This window comes from Meriones unguiculatus, chromosome 12 (assembly GCF_030254825.1).
Source record: "Meriones unguiculatus strain TT.TT164.6M chromosome 12, Bangor_MerUng_6.1, whole genome shotgun sequence".
NCBI classification, from domain to species: domain Eukaryota; kingdom Metazoa; phylum Chordata; class Mammalia; order Rodentia; family Muridae; genus Meriones; species Meriones unguiculatus.
The window spans coordinates 44,166-59,686 of NC_083360.1; the positions used below are offsets into that span (position 1 = coordinate 44,166).

Sequence of the window (15,521 nt, forward strand, 5' to 3'; positions counted from 1 at the left end):
GGGAGGGAGAGGAAGGAGGAGGAGCCTAACATAGTGATTCACACCTTTGAATCCTCACACTCAGAACTGCAGACAATTTGAGCCTAACTTGCCAGCCTGAGTTACAGTGAGATCCTGTCTCAAAATATGAAAACCAAGCTAGGCATGGTGGCACACACCTTTAATCTCAGCACTCAGGAGGCAAAGACAGGAGAAGATATATGAGTTCAAGGACAACCTGGTCTATTTAGCAAGTTCTGATCAGTCAGGGCTACATAGTGAGACCCTGTCTCTAAAAAACAAACACCAACCAATCAAGCAAAATTGTCAGGGGCTGGCAAGATGGCTCAGCAGGTAAATGGCACTTTGTGCCAAGCATGCCAACCTCAGTTTAACTCCCAGGAACCCGCATGGTAGCAAGAGAGAACTTACTTCTGTAAGTTATCCTCTAACTGCCATAGGACTGATTGCTGTGGCATTTTAAAACCAACTCCCCATAGAAATAAAAAAAAAAAAAAATTAAAAAGACACAAATAAAAAAAAGTCAGGCAGTGTCCTGGAGGTATGTATGTTATTGCAGAAGTTGAAAAGCTGAGGCAGGAGTATGGAGAGCTTGAGGCTGGACTGGGCTACATAATGAAACAATGTCTTGAAAACAACAAGAGCAGCAGCAACAAAACAATAAATAACTTTCTGTGGGAGGTTGCTCTTTTTTGCTTTCTTAGACAAAAGGCAGATATTGTAACAGTATTGCAATTTGTTTCAATTATGTTACAAATCTCAGGGTTTACTATCTTTTGAATGCTTACAACATTATATAATAAGACGTTTGAGTAAGAATGGCCGGCTGCCCAGCCCTTTAATCCCAGCACTCAGTGCGGCAGGCAGGTGTATCTCTGTGAGTTCAAGGCCAGCCTGGTATATAGAGTCCAGGACAGCCAAGGCTACATAGAGAAACTCTGTCTCAAAACAAAACAAAGCAAAACAGAAAAGAAAGAAAGGAAAAAAATTGCCTTGGTCAAGGTGTCTCTCCACATTTGTAGAACAATGGCTAAGACAAATAGTAACAGTAATACATTGCATAAAGTTATATTTTACCTTCATATACAAAAATACCCCTCAATACTGGGAAAGTAGTTGCCTATCTGTAATCCTGAAGTGGAGAGAGGAAGATTGAGAAGCCAGCCTGGGTTATATACTAAATTCCAGGCTGGCCTCAGCTATATGGTGGGGCCCTGCCTCAATCAAACAATGCACATTTTTCCTTCTCATTTTCATTCTTTATGTCTCCCAAACCTACTTCAGTCTTCCAAGTACTGGAACCATGGGCATATCCAAAGAGACCTGCCTCATATTACTAGCTGGTCTGGAAGTCTTGCGCTCCAGAAATCCTCTTGCCTCAATCTCTTGAATAGCTGCAACCATGGGCTGGTTAAAAGGAGGGTATTTTAAAGAACACTGCATAAATTCAACCACTACCCAGCTTCTTATTATTAGTATTTGATTTTTCGAGTCAGGGTTTCCCTGGCAATCCTGGAACTTGCTATGTATACCAGGCTGGCCTTAAACACAGAGATTCACCTGCTTCCTGAGTGTGGGGATTAAAGGTGTGTGCTACCACTGCCCAGCTTATTATTATTATATTAAATGACAAAGATGTAAACATTTTTTATTTATTTTTATGTGCTTTGGTGTTTTGCCTGTATGTCTGTCTGTGTGTGTGAGGTTGTCAGATCCCCTGGAGCTGCCATGTGGGTACTAGGAATTGAACCTAGGTCCTTTGGAAGTGTAGGCAGTGCTCTTAACGGGTGAGCCATCTTTCCAGCCCTTATTATTTTTATTACTATTATTTTTGAGACATGGTTTCTTTGTAGCCCTGGCTGTTCACTGTCCTGGAACTAGCTCTGTTGACCAGGCTAAGAGATCCGCTTGCTTCTGCCTCCAAAGAGCCAGGATTAAAGGCACGTGTCATTACCGCCTGGCTTATCATTTCTTTTTAATTCGTTTCCTAAAATTATGTGCGTATTGTTCAAGTTCATTCGCTTTAATATTTACCTTAAACTGCTCAAACAGTGTTGCTGAGTTTTCCTTGGCAATCCTTACCTTTGGATGAAAGAAAGTTTAGCGTTGGTGTATTTACAACTTTAAATTCACACGACTCCCCTAGGTAATTTGTAAATCTGTACGAGCACACCCGCCCCCGTTTTTTGTATTTTTTTTTTTTTTTTTTGTTTGTTTGTTTCACAGTCAGGAACCCTGATCTGTGTTTTCAGCCTGTACCCAAAATGACTGGGAAACCAGAAGCCCAGAAACCATGGCGTTTCAATGCAACTTCCTATTTTGCAGCTTTGAAAATCTCAACGTCAGGGGTTTAAGGTAGTAGGGTGCGAGACGGGGCGACTCTCAGGGGACACAAGAATGAGCAGCCCATGTCGTGACCTGTGGTAAAACTTTACCTCGGCCTCTAGATCCGGGGAAAGCAGCAATTTCCCCGAGGAATTAGCCATTTTTCAACCGGTCCGGTTCACGTCCCCACCCAGAGAAGCCTCCAAGAAGAGTCTCGAACTACGTGCGGACCGCGAGCGACGCAAGCCCGCGCCTCCCGGGGTCCGCTTCCCGCCACCGGGGCTCCTCCTCCGGGAACCCGCTCGGCCGCCGGCCTCCCGGAGGCGCCCGCGCCGGCAGGTCTTGGCGCCAAACGGGTGGCGGCGCTGTCTACTGCGCGCGCGGCCGCGTCGGGCCCAACGGAGGCGGGGGCTCGGTCGGCGGAAGAAGGGGCGGGAGCGAGGCGCGCGTTGCTCTCGCGTGCTCTCGCGCCGCTCGCGTGACGGACCCTGGGTGTGCGCGACGCTCAGGCTCCGCGGGGCACGGACGGCCGAGAGCGCGCCGCGGCGAGAAGGCTTCGGGTGCCCGGTGGGCGCGAGGTGCGGGCGGGCGCGGGGGGCGCGCGGGCGTGCACCCGCGCGCGGGCTCTCGGAGGAGCCGCTGCCGAGGCTGCGCTTCCTCAGCCCGACGGAGAGCGGCAGTGTCGCCCCGGCCGGCGCACGCTCGGCCCGCGTCTCCCCCCGCGGCGGCTGCTCCTCGGCACCGCCAGCCCCAGCGCCGCTCCGGGGCGGGCGGCGGCGGCGGGACCCACGGAGCCGCTTTGTGTGCAGCCCGACGAGGGGCGGCGGCGGTGGCGGCGGCGCAACCACCTGACAGAGGCCCGGCGCTCGCTGCACTGTCCGCCCGCATGAGGAGGAGGTAAAGCGGCGGCTGGGCTCGCGCCCTCGGCGGCAGCGAGGGAGGGACGGAAGGGGAGACCGCAGGGGAGGGCGCGCGCTGAGGCCCGGCGGGGTTGCCCGGAGCGGCGGCTCAGGCCTCGGTGATGCCGGGTAGCGCCTGGCGGCCGAGGGGCGGGAGACGCCGCCGGGCTCGGTCCCCGAAGTTACGGAACAAAATGCGAAGTGCAGAGCCGCGTCCTCCGCTTCCTGGCGCGGGGCTCGGGCCGCGGGCGGCTGGCGGGGGTGGTGTGCTGGCCGGGGAGGGGCTGCCGCGCGGCGGGGACGCTGGGGCCCCCGGGGCTCGGCGCGGCCAAGGCGTTCTGCTCCCGGGCGCCGGCGCCGCGCGTGGGTCCTCTTGGGTACCTAGTTTTGCGGCCTAAGCTGAACCCTCTAGGCCTCGAGTCTCCTCTTCTGGAGGGGACTGTCCAGGCGGTCACCCGGCCGGTTCTCCCGGACCGAGCTGGGGCCTTTAGGTCGTCGCTGGTCCCCCGAGGCCACCCAACTTCCAACCTAGGTGCTCGGGGGTGCATTTCATTGTGAAAAGGGGGCTAGGAAACTCCGGGCGCTGCTCGGCGCCTCCCGTGGCCGCGGCTGCTGCAGTCGAGAGCCCCGTGCTACCGGGGCTGGCGCGGGTGGGAGCCGCGGACGCCTAGCGGGATCCGAATCCCCAGGGAAGGAGCGAGATGCTGGGGTCCCAGGCCTCGGGGGAAGAAAGGGCCCTTTCCAGATTAGAGATTTTTGAAATGAAAAAGAGGTTACAAAGTCGCCCCTTTCCCGCTGAACTTTGATTTTCTGACCGATAGAGGCCGGTAGAGGACTGTGAAAGAAAAGTTATCCCCCAGGATGGACTTCTCTCAGCCGAAGCCTGCCGCTGCCCTCTGTGGTGTTGTGAGTGCAGATGGGAAAATCGCTTACCCTCCGGGAGTAAAGGAGATCACCGACAAGATCACCACCGACGAAATGATCAAACGCCTGAAGGTAAGGATCTGGGTCGATGAGCTGTACTCTGGGTGGCTTTGTGACAAATGTGGTTTCATTGGACTGCTCAGCCTGGCCTTTGAAGTTTTTAGTACCAAGTTTTTAAAGATAACTTATTGTCTCCTCTCATAACCAACCCCCCCAAAGTATTGTTCTGACTTGTAGACATCTTTGGATAAGTTCTGAAAGGACCATAAATAGCATGGGAAATTTAAATGTGAAAAGTGGTTATTTCTGCTCTGTTTATTAAACATAAGAACGCATGTTTACTTGCTTCACTTTCTGTGATTATTTTATTTAATGAATATTGTTTAAGTGCTGTGTATAAGTGTAGACAGTAATTTGCCCCTAACATTCCTACTTTCATCAACTCTAAAATACTGATTTGAGCACAAGCCACATTTTTACCCTTCTTAGTTTCTCATAATTTTCTAATATCTGGAAGCTTAACGGGGCATACAGTGTGGCTAAACTTTACAGAGTATACAGATCTTTCAAAATTGGAGCTTAAAGTAAAATAATGACTTAAGTACACGTATACCCAAGAAATTTGAGGACTGGATTATCAGTATTTCTGTGAGGTTTATTTTCAGTTGTTGTCTATTTTAATCTTGCATTGGTCAGTTTTGGGTTTTCATTACTGAATGAAGGTTGTTTTTGTGATGGAGTCAGGTTCAAGCAGTGATTGTCACTTTGGACAACTTTGATTCACCAGGGATGTTGTAGGCAATCTCAGAGTCATTTTGGTTGTCACAATTGGGGCTGTGTGTGTACTAGGGAGACTGGGCAATGAGTCCTCCTAGGAAAGAGTGTGGGTGAAAGATCTTAAACTATTGAAGTAGGGCATTGACAGTTGGAATAGAGAGACAAAGAATGGATGAGATAAGTTGTTTGAGTCTTGAACTTAACCATCTTCCTGCCTTCACTTCCCAAATCCTAGTTATAACTACATCCTGCCCCAAATGTTGTTCTCAACTTATGGGTCATGACCTCTTTGTGTGGAGAGACCCTTTCGCAGAGGTCGAATATCGGATATTACAATTCATAGTAGCAAAATTACAGTTATGAATTAGCAATGAAATAATTTTGTTTGTGGTCGTCACCACAGCATGAGGAACTATATTAAAGGGTTGAAGCATTAGGAAGCATTTGGCACTGTCTTCAAAGATGCTTCAAAGTTGTAAGGTGGTGGAAGGCTAGGCAAGAAACTTTGTTGACAACTTTTCTGCCTTGTGCAACTTTATAAAATGTATTTTTAGGGCTTGATCTTAGAATCTAGTATAGTGCCTAGTAATTGAGTATAGTGCCTGTGTTTAAAGTATTCCTGTGTTTTAGTTTTCATTTGTTGCCCCTTTGAAAGACTCAGTCTGTTTTCTTTTCATTCTATTCCTTTTTACTGGTGGTGTGGGGGTCATGTGCAGTCAGTGTATATTAAACCTATGCTCTGCTCTGCCCCTGAGCTATACCCAGCCTAAAGCAGATCTTTTTGTTTTCAAGATAGGGTCTGGCCTAAAACTTGCTGTATAGACAAGGCTGGTCTCAATTTCTTTCAGTTTTCTGTGCCTTTGAAGTGTTGGGAATATAGACATGTGCCACTATGCTCAACTAAACTCTTTTTTTTTAATGTGAGAATGTATATATGGCTGTGTGTGTGCATTGTTCATGCATGTACATGCATATTTATGTTTAAGTACATAGGTACTTTTGTGTATGTTTATGGAGGCCAGAGGACAATCTTGGTTATTGCCCTCAGAAATGTTGTTACCTTCTTTGAGACAAGGTTTCTGGTTGGCCTGGAGCTCACCAGTTAAGTTGGACTGGCTTTCCAGTGAGCCTCCAGAATCTTCCTGCTGAGATTACAGTTAATTATCTGCCACCACATGAAGCACTTTTGCCTGTGCTAGGGATTGGAGCTCCAACTCTGGTATACCTTATGCTTAGGAGGCAAGCGCTAGTCAATTTAGCTATCTCCCCAGCTCCTTAAGGCCAATCTTGCTACTAAAGAATGTTAACGTTTGCTAAGATTATATTGTGTATTTTGAGTAAGAATCTGAATTAAGGAAAAAAATAAAGCTGCTTAATAATATTAACATTGTGTGTGTATGTATGTGTTTTGTCCTATTTATTTCATTCTCTCACTGAAGGTTGGTTTGTTTTTTCAAGGGGATGTCTTTCTATGTAGATCTGGCTGTCCTGGGATTCATTGCGTAGACCAGGCTGTCTTCTTCTGCCTTCTGAGCGCTGGGATTAAAGAGATATATATGCTCATTGATCCATCCCAGTTTTGGGACAGGGTGTTACTGTTTACCTCAGGCTAGTCTTGGACTCACAAATCCTTCTTCCTCAGCACCTGATTTGGAAGTGCTGGGATTACAGGTGTGTGCCACAAAACCCAGCGCTCATCTAGTTTTGACCAAATGTTTAAATTAAGGATATTGAAATAAGTGGGTGGGGGTGGCACACACCTTAAATCCTGGCATGGGGTGGGGGTGGGGGGTTGAGGCAGAGACAGGTAGATCTCTGATTTCGAGGTCAGTCTGATCTACACTGCCTGGGTTCCAGAGCTATACAGAAACTTTGTCTCAAAAACAAAACAAAACAAAAAAATTGAAATAGCCAGACATGGTGGTGTTCACATTTAAGAGGCAGGAGGATCTCTGTGAGTTTGAGACCAGCTTGGTCTACATAATGTGTTCTAGACCAGCTAGAGGTATACAGTGAGGCCTTGTCTCCAGAAGATAAATAAAATTAAATAAAGGAATATTCAAACCTTGAATCTCTGGGATAAACAATCTTAAAAGAAAAATAGGGAAAATTGGGACCAGCAGTTAGATTTATTAGGTAAAGGTGCTAAATCTGACAACTTAAGATGGAACCCATATGGTGAAGAGAATGGATTCCTACAAATCGTTCCTCAGACCTCCACATGCAGCCATCCACAGTCTCTCTGACTCTTTCACACACACGAAATAAAATGCAATGAAAAATTTAAAAGATTTAAAAATTTTAGAAAGCTATGACTACATTTTCCACTTAAAGACAGATTGAATATTAGAACTATTCTTAACTGTGAAATGTCAAGGTTAGCACTGGGCTAATTGTCCATTTATTATGAATTCTTTTGCAAGATAAAGTTGACATTTTTATCAATTTTTATTTTCTGCTTTTTTTAAGACACAAACTTGATGTGGCCCCTAGACTGCCCTCAAACTTGATCTTCCTGCCTCTGCTTCACAAGTACTGGAATTACAAGTATGTTGTACGGCACCACACTGAGCTCATTCCCTTTTTTTTTTTGTTTTCCCCAAAGACAAAATCACATAGCCTAGGCTCTCCTTGAACTTAAGCTCTTTCTAACTTCACATCTGAAATGCTATGATTACTTACCATCATGCCTAGGGACTGAATGTAGGACTTCATGCATTCTAGGCTGGTTGCACTACCAGCTGGCCCATATCTTCAGTCTATGTTTCTTTTTTTTTTTTTTTTTAGTATTAGTTATAGTTTGTTAACTTTGTATCCCTGCTGTATCCCACTCCCTCTTTCCCTCCCAATCCCACACTCCTACCTTCATCTCCTCCCTGCTCCTTTCCAAGTCCACTGATAAGGGAGAACCTCCTCCCGTTCATCTGATACTGGTTTATCAGGTGTCTTCAGGACTGGCTGCAAAGTCCTCTGTGGCCCAGCACAGCCTGTTTCTTATGTTCCCCTTCAAATTGTCTATTTTTGAGAGAGGATCTCATTATGTATGCATGCTCAGGCTAACCTCAAAATTTTGATCCTCTTATATCGTAGGCATTAGAAACATGTACTGCTACATGAATTTGGCTCCATAATTAAAAAAAAAATACGTCTTTGTATAGGTTCACGTGGAGGTAAGAGAACAACTTGAACTAGTTTTCTCTTTCTACCACTTGGGTCCCAAGGATAGAGCTCAGATGGTCAGACTTGGTTGTATTTTGTTGCTAAGTACCTTTACTTACTACTGGCTCCAGAGTTTTTTTAAAGTTAGAAGGATCCTAAAGAAATTCTGCAACTTCTTCCTAACAGATGACAAAAATTAGGTTCTTAGTAGCTAAATACCAAATAGCACTCCTCAGGAGCAGTTATTAAGTTGATTGGTGGCCGATCCAAGACACTGGTGTCAATTTTGTTTTGGTTCTGATGTAGCTTGCTTCTAAGGCATCTTTATTAGTTACAACTAAAGATTCATGGTTAAAAAAATTTGTACTTAATGGTTTGTGTGTGGGGGTCCATGTCTACAGCACATGTGTTGGAGGGGCAGGAGGACAATTTTTTATAGTTGATTCTTCCACTTTTATGTGTTCTGGGGATCAAACTCAGGTTGTCAGGTTTGGCAGTTACCTTTAGTCCCTGAGCCATATCAACAGCTCAAGAGTTGTAATTTGAGATGCGGAGGGTGGGCAGGTAGGCTGACTGATAAATTCAAAGCTGGCTCCAAGCTTGCTTTGTAGCTGAGGATGACCTGGAACTTGTCATTCTCCTGCCTCTATTTTCCAAGCACTGGCATTAAAAGCAGACACTCCTCTTTGCTGGGTTTAGGTAAATGTACCAAGGGCAGCCCCAGGTTTGCATAGTTTTTAAAAAAAAAAAAAAAAAAATTAGACATGGTCTCTTTTCCTACCCCTGGCTGTTCAGGAATTCAATATGTAGACCAAGCTGGCCTCAAATTCAGAGGCCTGCCTCTGAAGTGCTGGAATTGAAATCATGCACCGTAGTTCCTGGACATAGTAAAACTTTAATTTCTGTTTCTGAGGAACTACTTTATGTATTTTGTTATATTTGGTTTGGTCCCCTTGAATATACTGGCATAATTTCTGCTTTAATAGATTGTTCCTATTATATAGCCCTAGTACATAGTTTGTCTATAGATTTTATTTCTTACTAAGGGAACTGTCTTAGATTTCATATTTGGTAGTTTTAACTCCTTCGGTCAGATACCTGAAGTTGTGATATTATATTGGTCCATTTGTTTCTTTGATTTGTTGTGTTCAAGCTTTACAAATACAGGCATGAGATCAGATTTGTTCACTTGTTTCTCAAGGCATACTTTTCCATCTTAATACATAGTTAGATACAAAAAATATTTGTTAAATGACTAAATGCTTTCATGTAGGAGGATTTTAAATTTAAATTTCTCCTACTCTTAAATAAAAAAAAAATGAGCAGGGCATGGTGGTGGACACCTATAACCCAAGCACTCTGGGGGGCAGAAGCAGGCAGATCCCTGAGTTCATGGTCAGCCTGGTCTACAAAGTGAGTCCAGGATAGCCAAGGCTACACAGAGAAACCCTGTCTTGAAAGAACAAAAACAAATTATCTGCGTGTGCTCACTTGCAGATGTCAGAAAATCCTTTTGGAAGTCAGTTTTATCTCTTACCTTGTTGAGGCAAGGTCTCTCTTGTTTATGCTATCCTTCTTACTCCAGGCTAGTTGGCCTGCAACTTTTAGGCAATTTTCCTCTCTAGTTATGTATTAAGAGTGCTGAAAAGATGTTGGTTTGGGGGGAAATTAAGATGTTAAAAGTTCATTTCCCCCCTCTACCCTAATTCTAACATAGGATTATAAACATGATATTTCTTTTTAATCTTTTAAAATTTTGGTCATTTCTCCTTATTCTCTTTCTTCTCTTTCTTCTTTCTCTCTCTCTCTCTTTTTGGCTTGTATTTTCAGATAGGGTTTTCCTATGTAATAGAACCTTGGCTATCCTAGAACTCATTCTGTAGGCCAGGCTGACCTCAGACTCACAGAGATTCTCCTGCCTCTACCTCCCCAGTGCTGGAATTAAAGGCGTGTGCCACCACCGTCCAGATTTACTTTTTCATATTTGTTTTAATCTTTCCTTTTTTCATGTACTGGGTTTGAACTCAAGAGAGTTGTTCATGCTTGGCAAGTGCTTTCACACTGAGCTACAGCCTTAGCTCTGACATAACCATTTTTATCTTTTGATATAGTTATTTTATGTGTATGAGTAGTTTGCTTGCATGTATGTCTGTGTACCATGCATGCTTTGCAGACACATAGGTCAAAAGAGGGCATGGTATCCCCTGGAACTGGGGTTGGAGATGGTTGTTACTGCCATGTTGGTGCTGGGAATTGAACACTGGTCCTCTGGAAGAACTTCGAGTGTTAACTGCTGACCCATTTGCATAACCTTTTTAAAGCATACATGCCATGTGTCTTAAAGTTCTATAATCTGGTTCTCCTGTTTCCTCCTGCTTAGACTTAGTTTAAAGTTTTATGGGAAGTAACACTGTTCAGAGAGCTGTGTCCTTTGTTGCATTATATTGGGAAACATGTCATTTGTCCTTTTAGTTACAGTTTTTAATGCTTGTTCACATTTGGTCAGTTCTCTTCATTGTGAAGATAAGTTTAGGAGATAATTTATTAGAGTAACTTGTTTTTCAGCTGCCCTACTTTGCTTTTCTATTGCTGTGTTAAATGACTGACCAGAAGCAATTTAGCAGAAGGGTTTATTTGTATTATAGGTTACAGTTCATCTATAGAAGCCTACAGGCCAATCTGATGGTGTCAATTCCTCAGATGAGGGTTTTCTTCTCAGGTGATTATAATTTGTGTCAAGTTGACAAAAACCATGACGATTGACCATGTTTAGAAACAAATATTAAACTCACCGTTTTCTAAGATGAGGTTCAGATTGTCCAAAATGAGTGTGTTGGCTCTGGTATCCTTTTTAATACTAGTGCCTTGGGGGGGGGCAGTATCTTGTTGTGTAGCCCCACTTGGCTCTGAAATTTGTTGTGCAGACCAGGCTGGCCTGGAATTTGTATTAATTCTTCTGCCTCTGAGATTTCATGAACCACAGGCCAGCCAAAGAATCTCCCTTCTTCAAACTGAAGATTGAGCCAAGGCAGGTACTCTACTGAGCTGCATTCCCCAGCTTTAGCTCCCTAGAGACATTGGCATTCATCTTTTACCTCCCTTTTGACTGGACACAAATCTTCATTGGCCACAGCTCCTTGAGGGAATGAAGTGGGAGGACTGGGTGTCACCAGTGTAGTCTGGCCATGCTTCATGAGCTTGTCTAGTTGATAGAAGAAAACGGAGTGGTTGAAGGTCGTGTACAAGCCAACTGTGCTTCCCATCTCCAGCTGGATGACCATGTTGCAAAGACAGATCTTTCTTCACCACCTCTGGCTTCTCCTTGGCCTGTGCAAGCTACTAGGCAGTGAGTGCAGTGTCCACTGCAGGCCTTGGTTCAGGTGCCTATTTCTGCCTCTGAAGTACTGAGATCAAAGGTGTGTGCCACCACGCCTAGCCTATCTTTTGTTATTTCTGAGAAACACTCAACTTTTTTTCTCTTCAAATGTTTATTCCTTATTTTCCCCCCTCTTCTCTAATTTCTTAATGTTGTTTGACAGTTTAATATCAATTCTATTTCTCTTTTACCCTTGTTAATGTTTGCTTTCATTTTATTTTTGTGTGTGCATGCATTTATGGTAGTAGGTGTGGAGGCCAGAGGTTATTGTTAAGTATCTTCATTATCCCATTTCCACTTTATTTCTTGGGTCTCCTCACTGAATATGGCGTTCATCTTTTTTACATTACTGGCAAGCTGCTTGTCTCTAACAATTCCTGCATCTTTCGTTCCTGGGGTTTTAGGTAAGTCACCATTACCCCAACTGTTACATGGGCATTGGTGATCTGAATTTAAGTCCTCATGCTAGTACAGTAAGCATTTTACCAAGTGAGCCATCTCCTCAGGTCCTGTCTCCCTCCTTTTTTTTTTTTTTTTTTTTTTTTTTTTTTTTTTTTTTTTTTTTAGTAATAGGCCCTGGAACTTGCTGGCCCCTTCCTCAGAGATCCCATTGGCTCTGCATCCTGAGTGTTGAGGTTAAAGGCACGCACCACCATGCCTGGAATCACCTATGAGCTTTTTTTTCCTTCTTTCAGCTTTTAAATTTTACATATTTACTTAAAGTGTGTAGGTGTGTATGTGTTTTATCTGCATATATGTATTTCATGTGTGTGCCTGGTACCTGAGAGGGCATTGGGTCCCCTGGAACTGGAGTTATAGATGGTTGTGTGCCCCCTGTGTGTTTGTAGGGAGTCAAACCCAGGTCCTATGGAAGAGCAACAAGTGCTCCTTACTACTAAGTCATTTCTCCAGCCCCCTATAAGCTTTTAGTAGTGTACATTATACATTAGTTTCTGATAGTTCCAGTTCATAACAGGATAATCATAGAAATTGAGAGTAAACATAAATGTTTACAGGACATTTTCGGTGCAATAGTATCTCACCAAGTGCATTTTTTTTGTAAATATATTAGAATTAAAAACAAAATGTCTCACTTGACTCTATACCATGAAGGATTTGAGAAATGTGTTTAGACCATCTAATTTCCAAGTTCAGATTTTCTCTTGTTCCTCCTTCACAGCTACCCGGTTTTCTTAGAGTTCTTGGGATCATTTACCTGAGCCCTTGCTGTGAAATCCTCAGCTGCTTCATCTGCCTGAGAGGCACAAAGTTGTTAGGTGGCAATCTCAATTTCAGTGTGTGGACTCAATGGTTATTAGATACATTCTTCTCATGAAACCAAAAACCATAAATTAGCTGACCAAATGTTAAGGTGGAAGCAAAAAAATTGACTTTGGTCTTAAGTATAATAATGAAAGGGGCCTTCTGATTTCTACCCTTCAGTTTCTATACCTGTGTTCAGTGAGAGAAGTAGCAGTTTGTCACTAGTCCAGAGCATATATTACAGTTTAAAAATAGAACCTTACTGTTTCACAGATGAGGTCACATATCTGATTGTAACAGTGAGTGTTCTGCTGGACAACCTCACCAGTGAACACTGTGGAATAGGTGCAAAGATCATGGGGTGCTAAGAGCTAGAACTTGTCACAGTTCTAACCTGGTGAATTCCAATATTTAGAAATTCTTTTTTAGTTTGGTTTCCTGGTTTTTAAGAAGAGTCTTGCCTAGATTTGGTGTGACCACCCAAATACTAGGTTCTATAGGTATGCCCCACCATGCTCCCTGCACTTAATTAATTACCTAACCAATTAAAAAAGTAAATATTTATTTATTTATTTATTTATTGAGGCGGGGTTTTTGTTGTTGTTTTCTTTTTGTGTATGTGACTGTGTGTAACCCTAGTTGTCCTGGAACTCGCTCTATAGACCATGTTGGCCTTGAACTCTGGGATTAAAGGTGTGCCTGGCCAATTTTATTTGTTTTATACTTTCTAAAAAGAACTTGTAAATATTTTCCTTAGAAAGATTAATTTTTTTTCCCTGTTAGTATTTTTTCCTAAATAAGATAAAAATTGAAATAGTTGGTTGTTATTCTTAAAACTGTTCACATTTGGATTTTGAGAATTTCGTTTTTTGAGATGGGGTTTCAAGGATGACCTTAAACTCAGATCCTCTTGCTTTTACCTCCTAAGTGTTGGGATTATTAGCTTGCAGCATTTCACTTGTTTTTTTTTTTTTTTTCCACTTAAAACTTTTTAATTAATTGTATTTTTTGTGTATGTGTACTTATGGAGACGACTTGTCTTTCTCTTTACCATGTGGGTTCCAGGAACTGAGTTCATATCTGGGTTTGGAAGCAATGCCTTTACCTATGGAGCCATCTTACTGGTTCCTCTTTTTTGTTGTTGTTGTTTGTTTGTTTTTGGTTTTTGAGCCAATGTCTCTTTGTGGCCCTGGCTTTGCTAGAACTCTAGTAAATCAGGCTGACCTCAAACCCACTGAGATCCCTCTGACTCTGGGCTTAAAGATGTGGGCCTCTACACCCAGCTCCTTATGTTTTTAAAACCTAGTCATTGTATGCATTTTCTCAATAATGTTATCATCAGAAGTGTTAACTGGTACAGATTTTTTTTTTTTCTGTTTTGTTTGTTTGAGATAGGGTTTCATGTAACCCTATATGCTCTCAAATTTGCCATATATAGTTGAGGATGACCTTGAGTTTGTGATCCTCCTGCCTCAAGTGTTTGGATTACATGTAAATGCTATGCTTAGTAGCACAGGGTTTTCATAGTAAAATTTGTATGAGGATAAGTTGCAGGTTTTCTTTGCGTTGCATCTGCTTCCAATTATAAAACAAATCCCAGTTAAAGAGGTATTAAAATAGTAACCTTAGAAGAAGTGATGAAGTATGGGATTTTTCTTTTTCTCTGCTGATATTAGAACTGGCACTTTGTTTCTATTATGCCTAAATACCACAATTTTACATGATTTAGGTTTCTGTCTTTGTTTTACAGCCACAGGAAGAATAACATTTAATTTAGGCAGAATTGAATTGATACTTGACATCTGAGCAAACCCAAAATCTAGCTTGTGTCCTTCTGTGCTAGAAGCAAGAGATTAGTTTTGGAGACTGGAGTAGAATGAGTATCTGTATTGCACAGTGGCATGGTATATTTAACCAGTAGAAACTACCCAGGGCTGAAGCTTAATGAAGTCCAGGGCGTTGGTGCAGGAGCATCATGTTAGAGCACAATTAAAATGACTGTTTAGTTCCACATTGTTAGGAAGAGTGACTATACAATTTGATTGGAGATTTAGAATTCATATTGAAGGAAAAATAATAGATTCACTGAGGATAAATAAATAGTTCATGGGTAGACTTCTTTTGTTTGTTTTTCTGGTTTTTGGTTTTTCACGACAGGGTTTCTCTGTGTAGCCTTGGCTGTCCTGGACTTGCTTTGTAGACCAGGCTGGCCTCACCTGCTTCTGCCTCCTGAGTGCTAGGATAAAAGGCGTGTGCCACCACCGCCTGACTATGAGACCTGTTCTTAAAAAAGGAAATTGTACAGTTAAGGGTTCTGGAAATAAAACATTTTGAAATGAGAGTTCCAGGTGCTACTAAGGTTTGATAAAGATGAACACTGATGAGATAAATTAATGAGAGGTGCTTTCAATAACTAAGCTGAGACCACAAGTATGAATTTGGTCTTTCTGGAGCAGGTTGAGGCACATGGTCATTCTGTGATGAATGATGAAAGTCAAAGTATTAATTGGATCCTTGATCTCTAATTAATTGGAAATCAGAATTCTTAGTTTGGAACTCGATATAGAAAATTTCTGAGGATTTGTATCTATTCTTGGATTTAATATTTATCAGTAATAGAAGATGTAGATAAAAATCTCTTTCCTGGTGTTCACATTTTCCTTTTGTAGAGTTCAATTCCCAGTATTTACATGGTGGTTCACAACTGTCCATAACTCTAGCTCCAGGAGATCCGACCCCTGTGGCCATCAAGCACACACATGGTGCACATTTATACATGCAGGCAGAATACTTGTGCA

General features: G+C 42.9%; 1 protein-coding gene across 2 annotated transcripts in view; it reads left to right on the forward strand.

The window, feature by feature from the left end:
* The first annotated feature begins 2,838 nt into the window (after positions 1-2,838).
* Positions 2,839-15,521, forward strand: part of Pds5a (PDS5 cohesin associated factor A) — a 98,054-nt gene continuing 85,371 nt past the window's right edge. Inside the window, exons 1-2 of one of the 2 annotated variants that reach the window (XM_060365262.1) lie at positions 2,839-3,222; positions 4,046-4,220. In XM_060365262.1, the coding sequence (XP_060221245.1) occupies positions 4,086-4,220 (135 nt within the window). In that variant the 5' untranslated portion in view covers positions 2,839-3,222; positions 4,046-4,085. The remainder of the gene's footprint in view (positions 3,223-4,045; positions 4,221-15,521) is intronic. The other variant, XM_021658707.2, reaches the window with a different exon arrangement.